Here is a 14,981-nt window from a genome sequence, read left to right on the forward strand (position 1 = left end):
AAATATTTCACAGTTCTACTCAGTGATACAACTCCTGCATTTGGACTGCAATTAAAAAAACAGGAGGACCAGTGAGTTTTTAGGCTTTCTCAATCACATGACATTCAGAGTTCAGTAGCTCCTCCATTTCCACTCGCTGTTGTGTTTATGTGGATCTTCATGGAAATGCACGCCCAAAGTGTAATTTCGGTGCATGGTAGTGGACAAATACTGTAGCTATTTTATTAAACGTGAGGAGACAAAACTCAGAGATGTGGATCCGGACGGGACTAAAATTGTTGGTTGTTGACTAAAATCTAAGCTCTACTCTAAACCCATACATCACCCAGTGCCCCTCCTAAACTATCCCTTCTATTTTTTGATAAAATTACTGGAGGACCACGGAGTTCAGCAGTAGAAAAACAGTAGATAATTCAGCCTGTAATTTTCTCAGAGGATGTCTGAGAAAAACACAAACATGGTCGTTCTGGACTAGAATAAAATCACAGAGGACCCTCATAAAAGAAAAATTACCCCAGGACTCCCTGAGAATCTAATCCCGTCTGGATAGGGCTAATGCCTAATACCAGACATGGACTATTGAGAAGTATATAAACCCCCAGTATTGAGCTGGGAAGTAGTGGAATTGTGTGCTCTAGAAGGATGGTGCTCCATCCTTACAGAAAGTCTTCCCTGTACAGTAGAGACAGTTACTTTAACAAAAGTGGGATAAACACTTATAAATACCCTTGATTTTGGAAGAAACAATGAACGAGCATCTGTCCTAATACATTTTTGTCCATATAGTGTACATTTAGTGAACTGAACTGGCATTACGTGGCTTCATAACTCTTTAACTTATTAGTTGTTTCTTCTACCAAAAAAGTTAACGTTTTCTAGCGCCAATATTTGCAGAAAAAAACATATTATTTGGATTTTTTTTTAAAGAATACTTTTTTCCAATGTAAAGCTGATCATTTCATCAGGAAGAAAAAGTTATGTTACAAATTATAAGACAGTGGTGGGTCAGTGGTTAGAGCTTTAGATTACTGATGACAGGGTTGTGGGTTCCATACCCAAGTTCACAAAGCTTCTTCTTCTTCTTCTTCTTCGCCTGAGCTTCTCTATTAGTGTTTTTCTGCGGGCACCGCTCTGGTTTGCGAGCCTAATTTTTCCATGAACAAAAGGAAGTTCTGGAACTGGGAATGTTTGGTTCCTGGTTTACAGCCAAAACCAAAGAATACTAGGTTTATTTCCACTAAAACTGGTGGAAATGTGAACAATTTTGCAGAAAAGCACCACTAATAAGGTTCTAATAAGCCTGAATGGATTATTTTGGTGGAAAAGAGCTGACTGACTGCCCACCCCACCAGGCACATGTGCTCACTCTATATACTGTGTGTGTGTTCACTAGTGTGTAGGTGTGTCTTTACTGTAGGGTTGGGTTTAAAACTAGAGGCCAAATTCAGTCTGGATTTCTTTATTTAAACTTTATTAATCCCAAACCCATTAATCCTTTTAACAGAGAGATCTTTCCAGAAGGCCTCCCCCCTTCCTACGTCTTTGTGTCCACCCTGCGTGTTAAGAACCCGGCTCATCGTATGAAGTTTGACCTCTGGAGGGTGCAGTCCGAAGACGGGGTCAAACAAGTCTCTGTGACCTTGAACGGCGCTGAGAAGTCCGTCATATTCACCACCACCAGCACAGTGAAGAGCGAGCAGACCATCATATTCAATGACCGAGGCATCAGGGTCTGTCTGAACTCTTTTTAACTCATTATTACACTGCCAAACTAACAACGAAATGTTAGCAAGTAAAATTATCTCATTTGTAGGCAATAAATCTTATTTTTATATTTTTCTCTGAGAAAATGTATTTTTGGATTGCTAAGCAATGTGTAAGCAAAAGATTGTTTCACATATTTTAGAAATAATGATATTATTCAGTCTTAAAGCCAATTTATACTTTTGCGTCGAACCTACGCCGCAGCCTACGTGTATCCAGCGAGAGTTTATACTTCTGTGTGTGCGTATCAGTGGCTCTGCATCGCTCTGCAGTTTAAACCGCAAAGGCGGCAATGTGTGGGCGGGAACGCAAGGCCCAGTGGACCAATCACAGCAATGGCTGTCCACATTGTGCGACACGTAGTTACATTTCCAATGAGGTATGCATCAAGCTACGATATGTGGCTACGCATAGGCTACAGCGTAGGTTCGATGCAGAAGAATAAACTGGCATTTACTTTGAATTTTTACCTTATTTTAGGTAATCTGAACTCAAGATAAGCACAAAAAGCCACCAGTCAAGTTATTCTCATTCTTAATCCACAAAATAAGAGATTTTTGCTTGTTTTAAGTGCTTCCTCACTCATTTTGAGACTTTGTGATTATAGCTTACTTTATGAAATCTTTCTAAGAAAGATTTGCTCACTCCATTGGCAGATTTTTTTTGCGTAATTTAAGCATTTACATCTCAATTTACATATACAGCTCTAGAAAAAAATAGAAGACCACTTAAAAATGGTAAGTTTATTTGATTTTACCAAATTGAAAACCTCTGGAATATAATCAAGAGGAAGATTGAATTTTTGCACCAGGAGTAAAGGCGTAAAGTTATCCAAAAGCAGTGTGTAAGACTGGTGGAGGAGAACATGATGCCAAGATGCATGAAAACTGTTTAAAAACAGGGTTATTCCACCAAATATTGATTTCTGAACTCTTAAAACTTTATGAATATGAACTTGTTTTCTTTGCATTATTTCAGCCATTTCTCATTTTCTGCAAATAAATGCTCTAAATGACAATATTTGTATTTGTAATTTGAGAGAAATGTTGTCTGTAGTTTATAGAATAAGACAATGGTAATTTTACTCAAACGTACACCTTTAAAAAGCAAAATCAGGAAAACTGATTCAGAAACTGAAGTGGTCTCTTAATTTTTTCTAGAGCTGTATTTTGTCTAGTTTTTGCCATGGATATGCCATGTTTGGCCATCAGCGTCCAAAGTCAGAGAGAGCATAATTGACTAATCGACTGTTCCTAATCGACAGATGGCACTCTCTTCTCTTATCACTTCCACTCACTATTGCTAGGTGGCACAGGCATCTGTTAGCTGATGTATCAGAGCTGGGGATCCGACACTTAACTCACTTAACATGCATGTTTCTCAGAACGTGTTGAATTTGATCACTTTTTGTCTCCATTAGAGGGCACTTTAATGGGGGCAGTTGTCCCCCCTGCCCTCCCCCTGAGTGTGCCAGTCCTTTAGGCCACCTGTAGTCAAGTTATCTGTACACTGCTTGGTTAAATAGGTATTTTTGAGGAGAAAAAAATCTCTAAAAATGCATTGGAAAGTGTCTTACTATGACAGAACTTCATATTAATTCCTCTCTTCTGTTCCCCAAAAGAGGCTCTTTGACACAGACTGGCACCAGCTGAAGCTCCTGGTGAGGCCCAGACGCATCACGTGTTATCTGGATGGCGTGTACGTAGAGGCGCATCTCATGGATCCAGTGGTTCCAATCTACATCAATGGGAAGACACAGGTGGCCAAAAAAGTCACTATAGACACAACCGTGCCAGTAAGTGGATCCTGAACAGTTCATTGTTTGAGCACTGAAGGAACACGAATTATGGGCTTAATAACATCTTATACTTTGCACAATACAACTCCAAAAAAAAAACGTTTTTCCTTGATTTTACCAAATAAAAAAAAACTCTGAAATATAATCAAGGGGAAGATGGAGGATCACAAGCCATCAAACCAAACTGAACTGCTTGGAATGGCATAAAGTTATCCAAAAGCAGTGTTCAAGACTGGTGGAGGAGAACATAATGCCAAGATGCATGAAAACTGTGATTAAAAAACAGGGTTATTAGTGTGGTTAGAAGGTAATGCTAATGCTGCTCTAGCAGTGCTAGCCAGGGTTAGCAGCAGGCTACAGGCTGATAATACTTAACTCTGAATGGCAAAAGAGCTAGCGCTTAGAACAGTTAGTGGGTAGTGCTCATGCTGCTCTAGTCATGCTAGCCAGGGTTAGCAGCAGGCTACAGGCCGATAATAATTAGCTCTGAATGGCAAAAGAGCTAGCGCTTAGCACAGTTAGTAGGTAATGCTAATGCTGCTCTAGCCGTGCTAGCCAGGGTTAGCAGCAGGCTACACGCTGATAATACTCACCTCTGAATGGCAAAAGAGCTAGTGCTTAGCACAGTTAGCGGGTAATGCTAATGCTGCTCTAGCACTGCTAGCTAGGGTTAGCAGCAGGCAACAGGCCGATAATACTCAGCTCTGAATGGCGAAAGAGCTAGCGCTTAGCAGGGTTTAGCAGTGCTAATACTGCTGAAGAACTAAACTGAAACTCCTGTATAATGCTGTACTTTAGTTAAAATTAAAGAACTTTAAGTGCACCTTATAATGAGAAAAATACAGTATGCTATATTATAGTATACTTGATGATAAACTGGCCTGTTCTTCTATGCTCTGTTCAGATCATCCTCCAGAAACTCCGGCTGTATTGTGACCCACTGCAGAGTGAGCGAGAGACGGCCTGCGAGATCTACTCTGTGGTAAGGCTAAGGCTAATGCTAATGCTAACTGCTAACCATCATCATCTGCCACATGCAGTTTTCTTCCATTTCTAACTTTTCCTTTATGTCTCTTTGGCACAGGAGGACGAGCGGGTGAGTTTTCAGCCTATCTCTGCACTTTAAAATAAATTTTATTTTTAGTGCTTGTCTCGGTCACGTGTCTTTTGCCTTGTAATTGTTAATTTTGTTACATTTTCAGTGTCCTGCTGATCGTGCTCTTGCTGTGGAGGGCTGCGAGTGCCCTAGCGGTAAACCAGGCCCACCTGGACTCCCTGGATCTATGGTGAGATATTTATTTAAAAATTAGGAGTAGAACTAAAGTCGGGGTTTAAAGTTTATTGTGGCATCCCACAGGGTTCTATTCTAGGGTATATTAAACTCTTAAATAAATTGTGTACTAACTTGCCAAAGGTCATATAGTATTGATACGTAAACTGATCATGAATTCTTGATCAGCTCTAGTGTCAGCTTGGGAATGCCCACACCTGTTTCTGTAAGTTGTAAGGTGTTATCTTGTGAGGGATGGTTCAGAAACTCTGGTTAGCATGCTCATGGCAAGCTGTCATGAATTATAAGAGGCTGTAGAGGTCAATGATTTCTCACCAAGAGGTAAACTACCTTAAGTAGCCTTTGAGAGCCTTTTAAAGGGCAGTAGTTACGCTACTATTACGCCCTCTTCTGAAATAACGCTCTGTCTAATCAGACCACACCTGTAATCATTTACATACAGCTCTGTAAGAGGCCACTAAAAAATGTTGAGTTTCTATGATTTTACCAATTCAAAAAACTCTGGAATATAATCAAGAGGAAGATGGATGATTACAAGCCATCAAACCACCAAACTGAACTGCTTGAATTTTTGCACCAGGAGTAAAGGCATAAAGTTATCCAAAAGCAGTGGGTAAGACTGGTGGAGGAGAACATGATGCCAAGATACATGAAAACTGTGATTAAAAAACAGGGTTATTCCACCAAATATTGATTTCTGAACTCTTAAAACTTTATGAATATGAACTTTCTGTTTTCTTTGCATTATTTGAGGTCTATATCTTTTTTTGTTATTTCAGACATTTCTCATTTTCTGCAAATAAATGCTCTAAATGACAAAATTTTTATTTGGAATTTGGGAGAAATGTTGGATGGATGGATGGATGGATGGATGGATGGATGGATGGATGGATGGATGGATGGATGGATGGATGGATGGATGGATGGATGGATGGATGGATGGATGGATGGATGGATGGATGGATGGATGGATGGATGGATAGATAGATAGATAGATAGATAGATAGATAGATAGATAGATAGATAGATAGATAGATAAGATTTTTGTTAATGAGGGTATTTAGGAAATGTAAACTGATTGATTCGGTTCCAACATTATTTCTAATTTCCTTGAACACAGGGCTTCAGGGGAGAGAAGGGGCGAGAGGGACCACCTGGCCCGGATGGAAAGCCTGTAAGTATTGTAGTAAAATCCATCCCACCACACAGACTTTGGTTGTATTAAAACGTGATATAAAGTGCTTACCTTTGTTAAATAGCTTACCTCCACTCTCTTGCAGCTTTCTGAGATCCAGCATTTTGTGTACTTTGCTCAAACAGGCTTTAGAATGAGTGAGATGGGGCATATTTTGCAGATAAATCCCTTTTACACCATTATTCAGGCTTAAAGTATCTCCACACTCCATTGGTTGAATCCGGAGAGCCCTGACATTTAAAACGAGGCATTTTGAACTTTAAAACTGCACAAAAAGTTTATTAAAAACCACCGTTTGCATCCCACAGCGTAGGTAAATCTCCGGGCGCCTCCATCTTAAATTTGAGTCACAGTAAGTTGAGTACGAACATACAGTAAAACTTTTTGAGTAATGTTTTTTATTTTTAGCAACAGCTGGAATTTATACATTTCCAAGGGATTTTCAAGGAATCATTTTGCAATTTGCTCAACTATCCTACCTATTTGTTTGTGTGTTTGACGGTTGACTTATTGTCTTGTTGAATTAAATTCAAGATGGCAGCACACAGAGATTTACCTACGCTATTGGATGTTAAAAAGTGGCTTTTATTAAACTTCTTGTGCACTTTTAAAGTTATAAATGCCTCTATTTAAATGTCAGAGCTCTCCAGATTCTACCAATGAAGTGTGCAGCTACTTTGTGCTTGGATAACGGTGGAAAAAAACTATTTATATGCCCTGAAATATGCCCCATCTCACTCATTCTAAAGCCTGTTTGGGCAAAGTGCACAAAATGCTGGATCTCAGAAAGCTGTGGGAGAGCGGAGGTGGGCTATTCTTCAAAGTTAAGTACTTTATATCATGTTTTAATGCACCTTAAGTCCATTTCACACCACAGTTCTCTTTTAAGCTTCAGGAAATGCTCTTTTCTAGTTTGGATCAATATATAATCAGTGTTTAAATTGTGAATCTGCTTTTTTAAATCATCTTTCATTGTTTAGGGGAAGTCTGGAGAGAGGGGGGCACCTGGGGAGCCCGGAAGAAATGGAGAAAAAGTAAGATTATCTCAATAATTCAGTAATTCACTCATTTAGCATTCAGTCAACAAGATCCCCACCTTCCTCCTCTTCTTCCTCCTCCATTCTCAGGGTGAGGTAGGTCAACCAGGACAACAGGGAGAGACAGGACTGCCCGGTGCCAAAGTAAGTCATGTAATCATACCTTAACGTTAGCATTAGCTGCCCATTTTACCCAGTTTAAGAAGAGGTTACACCTTTAGCTTAGCATCATGGCTGTATATTTAGTCTCTATATTACTAGTGCATCTCAAAAAATGTAAAGAATATTATTAAAAAGTAACTTTATTTCAGTAATTCAGTTCAAAATGTGAAACTCATATATTACAGTATATCGATGTATTAAACACAGAGTGATCTATTTTGAGCATTTATTTCTTTTATTGTTGATGAGTTGGGCTTACAGCCAATGAAAACCCCAAAATATTTTTTTAGAAATTGGTACTTTTGGCAGTGTGCCAAGTCCTGCTGGAAAATGAAATCTGCATCTCCATAAAAGTTTCAGCAGAGGAAAGCACGAAGTGCTTAGGTAAGATTTTCCATGAAAACACTGCAGTGACTTTAGACTTGATAATAAAACACAGTGGATCAACGCCAGCAGATGACATGACTCTCCAAACCATCACTGATTGGTGGAAACTTCACACTAGACCTCGAGCAGTTTGGACTGTGTGTCTCTCCACTCTTCCTCCAGACTCTGATTTCTCCCTTGATTTACAAATGAAATGTAAAATTGACTGATGATCAGTGATGGTTTGGTGGTTTGGTCATCTGCTGGTGTTGGTTTTATTATCAAGTCTAAAGTCAGTGCAGAGTTTTCATTTTCCAGCAGGATTTGGCACACTGCCCACACTGCCAAAAGCACTGATTGGTCTTATATAATATTCTAATTTTCTGAGACACTGATTTTTGGGTTTTCATTGGCTGGATGAGGAAATAATATAAAGTCTTTGTCAGTAGATGTGTGGCTAATACAGCATGTTGCTATTATACTAAATGTCTTCATACTTAGAATTATGTAATTTTACCTCTCTTTACAGGGGGATATGGGAGACCAAGGACCACCAGGATTACCCGGACCCCCAGGACCAGCAGTAAGACTAATGTTACAGATATAATAATTCTGTATAAAAAATGGTCAAATTGAAACAATTTCTGTCTTTCCATCAGTAAATGATGACAAGTCTGTTTGGTGTGTGAAGTTTTTTTCTGATTCTAGGTTAGCTACAAGGCTAACAACTTAGATATTCGTCTAAAACCTTTTTTTCTGTTTTCTTTTACAAAAACTGTTGCCAACATCAATTATTTCTAAAACAATCCATAGCATCGGTTAATTTAAGTTAATTTAAGTTAATTTAAGCAAAATTTGTTGACTGTTAAGTTGTGGTTTCTGAGGCTGGTAACTCTGATGAACTTATCCTGTACAACAGAGGGTACTCTTGCTCTTCCTTTCCTGGGGTTGTTCCTGATGAGTGCCAGTTCCATCATAACATTTGCTTTTCCTTCATTTATTCCTTCATTAAGTTTTTTCTTTACTTAGTTGAGTAGTTCAAATAGAGCTATTCACTGTACACCTGTAACTCTATCTCTTCACTACTTTACAACTGATGCTCCCAAACAGATTAAGAGACAAGAAATTCAAGTAAATAACTCTTGATGAGTTCAGCACAGCTGTTAACTGAAAGGCTGAATTCCAGGTGATTCTACCATACTCTACTTATAAAGCAAAAAATAAAGCATATTCTCAACAATTTGGATGACTGCCTTTTTATTATTTTAACAGTTTGACGTCTCCAATAATCTAAAGACTGTAGTTTACTTGTTGATGGATTGAATTCAGCATCTCTAGAGGAAAAACAGCTCGGAATAAAAACCAAGGTCCATTTTCTATAACTGGTACTGTATATAACAGTATCATTTTGTTGTTTTTAGTTAATCTCTATATCCAAGGTTCACTTTTAAGAGGGAACACTATTAATAGAACAAGACATTTGGACTGGAAAACCCAAACTAGACATTATCTTGAACTTAACAGTCGGTTTAGAAGTAACAGAAACTTACTGGTAATTGCTTATTTAGAGGTATTTTATCCTCTTAAGTAACACAGAAGCCATTAATTATTGTAGCGATTTGTCTTGTGATATATCGCGTATCGCGGAATAACAGTATCATGATAACATTGTCGCTGTGGGCAATAATATTTGATTGTAAAATACCCTGTGATTCCCACCTCTAGTTAGTAGACTTGATTATATGATTATAAGTTTATTACACGCCTGAAATCAATGGTGGAAGTCTCAATTTTGTCTTCACCCTTCACTCCACATTTTGGTAGACGATTTTATTCACTAATTTGAGGGGAGGATTTTGTAAAATGTATTTTGTTTAGACTGAAAGCTCTTACTCTTATTTTGTTCATTTCCAGGGCTCTGGATTCTCTACATGGGATGAATTTGGAGTAGAAGGAAGCAAAGTAAGTATACAGTACCAGACAATGCTTGCACACACCTCTTCTTATTCATTTTCTTTTTCTTTTTATGATTTTTTACATTGTAAATTAAATATTGAGGACTATATTACAGCTCTAAAAAACAGAGGTACGATATGAGTACTTTTTTGTACTCAAAGCTACACTCTTCATAATTGTTCCCTCAATGGTCCAATATTGGTCTTTACAGGGTAAGATTTGTTCCCTCTGAAGTACAAAGTCATTCCTAACAGCAATAAGTACAGATTTGTACCATTTAACCAGCCAAAGGGTACATTTAGTATTCTGTATCACAGTACTAATAAACAATATGTATTTTAATTGCACATTTTTTTATTTGAAAGCCAGACAGTTTTGGATCATCAAGTTTCTGAGCCATATTTAGTTGATGATAATGTTTATAATCTTTACTGGCACAAAAACCATGGATATAAAAAAGGACTTTCACTGAAAGGTACTTTTTTGAACCTCAATATAAGGTACAGCCCCAGAGACAAGCTTTGTACTCTTTTAAGTACAAATCTGTTCTTACCTTTCTTAGTGTGTACAGCTCTACAGGAACACATGCTGAAATATTTAGTTAACAAAAGTGTTAAAAAAAACAACTAGAATATGTTAGAATTATAATTTAGATTCTTCTAAATATCACAATTATCATTGAGGAAAGATCTGAACACTCTTGTTGAGATTTTAATCTTAGGGTCTTCATGAGGGAGAGTCACCTGAAATAGTTTTTTCTCAGCGTCTTGAAGGAAGGAGTTCCTGGAGGTGCTGAACAATACGCTGTGAAGCTCCAGCTCATCCCAATTAAATCACCTCAAATCACCATCTCAGTGCAAAGTCACAGGACAATGTAACCAATCAGATTCATGATTTTCACTCCGGGGGCAGGGCCATGACTGTCTAACCCCTTCTCAGTGCTGTGTTGAAGGGGCTATGCGTTGATTAGTGTTAAAACGGAGCACATGCTGGATTATTTCAATAAATAGCGAACTATAAAGGAATTGCAATGATAAATGAGACAAATATTGTGTCATATCATATTAAATAGCCTTTTTAAAGGCTGTCCTTCAATGTGAAACTAATTCACCATTATAGGCCACCTGACTGGTTTTTGTGTGTACTTAATGTTTTGGCTGTCTTGTAGGCATACAAACGAGTGGTATATTTATATATATAGATGTATATAACATATAGAAGCATGTTGGCCTGGATTTGACAGTATAAATGACTGTAGGGTGAAAATTTTGATTGATTTTCATGTGTCACAGATCAGAAGTAATACATGAAATAATTCCCTTATAAACCTTTTCCCAAATTTCCATGTGTTTCCAATTTCTCAGTAGTTTTCGCCACATTTTTCCTTGCAGTCAAATTAAATCAACGAAAGAACCACATTCGTAATGTAGTGGTTTGTGTCTCCTTCCAGCGTCTTTCAGTTTTGTCCAAAATTACATAATTTTGGTAAAACTGGAAGCTCATAACCAACATATTTTCCAGGCACTGCTTTTTACAACAACATGGGCCACAGTGCATTCTAATAAAGCACGCTTACAATATCTCACAGTGTCTGTATAGTTTGCACAGATATGCCAAAAGTCATGGGACAGCTAGGGACATGAGAGTAGGTCCTGTTTTGTGAAATTAATATTAATATAGAGCTTTTTTACAACTGATGTTACAGGTTTACAAAAATGTGGTAGCAGGAACGAGAATCAGACAAAACATATAGAAGAACATACATAGCAAAGAACATACAGTGCAAACATGCATTGCCAAAAGTATTCATGCATCTGAACTTGAGTGACATGACATTCTTAATCCATATAGTTTAATATGATGTTGTTAATGTCCACCCATTGTAGCTACAACCGATATAACATCTTAAACTATTTATGGAACGCTTTCCACAAGGTTTAGCAGTGTGTTTATGGGAATTTTTATGAAGCATACTTTTGAGGTCAGACACTGATGTTGGACTAGAAAGCCTGTGCCCAGTTGAATAAAACTTTTAAGCTTAATTTTTTTTTTCCTGAAGAACAAACCTTAAGCCAAGATTCCCCCCTTCCAAAGGGAATTACTTAAGTGTAATTGTGTAACTTCGATACTTATCCCCTTCAGACCCTGCGTCAAATTACAATAGACATAATGTAATTAATTTCTGTTTTTAAATGTGTTGTTGCACAGAACACTTATTGAGTCCTGTTGTCCATCAGAAAATATCATAAACCAGCCAATGAAACGGTAGCTTAGGCCCACCCACTGCACAAAAAAAAAAAAAAAAAAAAACTGAGACATTAGGGCAGGTCAGCACCACAGAACAAATGAGGCAAAATAATACATAATAATAAAGCTAATTTTTACTAATTATGTGATATACAACACATTTTATCATGTTTAAGAAAACATTTTTTGTTAATTAGATTTATTTTTATATACAGCTCTGGAAAAAAATAAGAAATCACTTAAAAATTATGAGTTTCTTTGATTTTACCAAATTGAAAATCTCTGGAATATAATCAAGAGGAAGATGAATGATCACAAACCATCAAACCACCAAACTGAACTGCTTGAATTTTTGCACCAGGAGTAAAGGCCAAAAGCAGTGTGTAAGACTGGTGGAGGAGAACTGATTAAAAACCAACAGGGTTATTCCACCAAATATTGATTTCTGAACTCAGCCAGTTCCCATTTTCTGCAAATAAAAGCTCTTAAAGACCATATTTTTATTTGGAATTAGGGAGAAATGCTGTTTACATTTTTTCCAGAGCTGTATTTGGGATGAGTTGGAATGTTTTTTTTGTGGCTAGTATTGTGGTTGGATGCAATCAAATCCTAGTGGCAATATTCCAGAACAGTAGAGTATTAAAGAGTGTTACTGAGCAAAAGAAACAAACTAAATTGAGTATGTAACAGAATATGTTGTGCAACATACACTCTATACCAGGGGTCGGCAATTAAGTTTGGCCGCGGGCCAGATTTTTTCCAAGCCATTACATGGCGGGCCACAAGCACTTGGCGGGGGGGGGGGGGGGGGTTGGCGGGCACGGTGGCGGGAGGGCGCTCTTAAAATGACAAGCAGACATTCAAGTGGGCTGATGTGGGTGAAATCTGTGGACTGACCATTGGGGGCGCTATTAATGATATACCTGTTTGTTAAATAAAAAAAAACGAATAATAAAAAAAAAACAGAATAAAGAAGCTAGCAGTTATCTAACAGCCCGTGGCTCTATCAAAAAATCTTTAATAAATTTTTCTGTTTTGGAAAATTAAGTTTCTAAATAAAGAGCATTTTTGAGACGGACAGTCCGATTTTTTTTTTTTTCATTATAGTTCAACCTCACGGGCCAGATGTTTCTTGCTTGCGGGCCGCATCTGGCCCGCGGGCCGCCTATTGCCGACCTATGCTCTATACTATTATATAGTATGATGGATGGTCACAAGCCAGCAAACCTGGCATAAAGTTATCCAAAAGCAGTGTGTAAGACTGGTGGAGGAGAAAATGATGCCAAGATGCATGAAAACTGTGATTAAAAACCAGGGTTATTCCACTCCTCCATGTGTTTATGGATCTCGTTCTTTTAAATACATTAATACATTTCATAAAGACAGAACTAACTAACAGTACCGTAGTTAATTTGCTGGATTTAGTAGGCTGGGGTGAGGCGTTATCATATATTTTCTTTAAAATAAATTCATCATGCTCAATTCTATCCTATAGCTACATATATTTCAGCCTATCAGAAAGAGCACACACTGTAATGCAGTGTAGTGGCGTTTTTAAAGATGTCTGCACCAATCAGACTGCGATAGTTTTAGTAGCAGCGAGCCAGAGAGAGAACATAGTTGTTAACCGAGCATGTTTTCTATTTAGGGAGAGCCTGGAATGCCTGGAAGAGACGGACTCGCCGGGCCTGCTGGACCAAAGGTACCGCCATACCTATAATTACAAACTTCAAATTACATTTTTCCTCATTTCTCACAACAACTACTACTATTCCACACCTAGCCCTGCTGCTCTGGAGGGCTGTAACATGAAAGTGGGTTGCCAAGTGGGTTGATATAGAGTTAAAGATCGTACAAGATCATTATAAGACATGATGACTCTATGAAAGCTCCTGGATGTGAGAAGCTGGTGAAGCAGTGGAAGCGCTGGAAGAGTTCATATGGGAAAGTCTATGCAGTTTATTTGAAGTGCTTAGGGGCATATTTGTGGTTGGCCTTTTTTGCATCTTTTTTGGTCCCTACATTTAGATGTTTAGGCGGACATCTACCCTCAACCGGCTAAATAAAGCCGCTAAGACGCCTAGAGTATGATGGGTAGATGACACAGACTGGAGTTTTGAGGCTGCTGTTCAACGTATGTTGGAATGTATAAGGCTGGGGACTGTTTAGAGTCAAAACATTGACAGAAGCTATATGATTTTTGATTTCTCTATTCAGAAAAGAGGCAAGACTATATTTTCTGAACCACCATCCCTGGCGAAAAAAAATTAAAATAATAATAATTATTCTTAAAACATATTGAAAAATGTCTAAGTATGCTGTAAATATACAAACATATTTATATACTTACTTAAAATATATATTGAAAGTACACTAATACTATGCTTTAATCAAATGTTTGAAACTAAACTTTGATCATACTTTGTAAAAAGAACAATATAGTGTATTTTAAAAAAATAGACGAACTATGTAGTACACTTTTAGTGTAACGTAATTCAATATATTTCTAAAATAATTATTTCGAAATATACTTTTGCACATTTTTATCAAAGTGTGTTAAAACAACTGTTACAGTAGTTCACTTAAAGTACAATGTATCATGTAACTTTTTAGAAAGTCAACTTAATTACTACATTTATAAAATTTAAAGTACATTTTTAACACACTAAAAACTGTAGTACAGTATATTAAAATATATATTTAAAATATTGGGTTACATACATTAAGTAGTATGTTTAAATGCTACTTAAGTATATTTAAAATAGTTCAATTTTAGTACAGTTAAGTACACTGGGGGATTGGCTACATATAGCATGGTAGTGATACTAACAATTTAATAGCAATGCTAACAACTCAGCTTCGATGGCAACAATGCTGTACTGATGCTTATGGTGCGCTAGCAATGCTAATGGAGTGACAGCATAGATAGTACGCAATTTTGAATTCTAGAGTTAATCGCCATGCTTTTAATATACCCAGAAAATGGAACAGCAGTTTAAAGTGCTGCCACTAAGATTGAGAGTTCGCTGGTTTGAATCCAGATCATGCAGCTCGCCATTAGCTGGTGGACCCCAGAGAGAGAGAGCATAATTGGTCTTGCTCTCTCTGGGTGGGTACAGTAGATTACGCTCTTTCCCCTCATCACTCCTAGGGTGATGTGGATCA

At 37.6% G+C, this 14,981-nt stretch overlaps 1 protein-coding gene across 1 annotated transcript in view; it reads left to right on the forward strand.

Moving 5' to 3' along the window:
- Positions 1–14,981, forward strand: part of si:ch211-106n13.3 (vWFA and Collagen domain-containing protein) — a 78,178-nt gene that overhangs the window by 7,901 nt on the left and 55,296 nt on the right. The window contains exons 5-18 of the mRNA XM_049476620.1: positions 1,505–1,730; positions 3,386–3,559; positions 4,467–4,544; positions 4,647–4,658; positions 4,765–4,848; positions 5,974–6,027; positions 7,029–7,082; positions 7,176–7,229; positions 8,143–8,196; positions 9,528–9,575; positions 10,291–10,307; positions 11,214–11,223; positions 12,581–12,601; positions 13,465–13,518. Of these exons, the coding sequence (XP_049332577.1) occupies positions 1,505–1,730; positions 3,386–3,559; positions 4,467–4,544; positions 4,647–4,658; positions 4,765–4,848; positions 5,974–6,027; positions 7,029–7,082; positions 7,176–7,229; positions 8,143–8,196; positions 9,528–9,575; positions 10,291–10,307; positions 11,214–11,223; positions 12,581–12,601; positions 13,465–13,518 (940 nt within the window). The remainder of the gene's footprint in view (positions 1–1,504; positions 1,731–3,385; positions 3,560–4,466; positions 4,545–4,646; positions 4,659–4,764; positions 4,849–5,973; positions 6,028–7,028; positions 7,083–7,175; positions 7,230–8,142; positions 8,197–9,527; positions 9,576–10,290; positions 10,308–11,213; positions 11,224–12,580; positions 12,602–13,464; positions 13,519–14,981) is intronic.

The sequence above is a fragment of the Astyanax mexicanus genome, chromosome 4 (genome assembly GCF_023375975.1).
Source record: "Astyanax mexicanus isolate ESR-SI-001 chromosome 4, AstMex3_surface, whole genome shotgun sequence".
NCBI lineage: Eukaryota > Metazoa > Chordata > Actinopteri > Characiformes > Acestrorhamphidae > Astyanax > Astyanax mexicanus.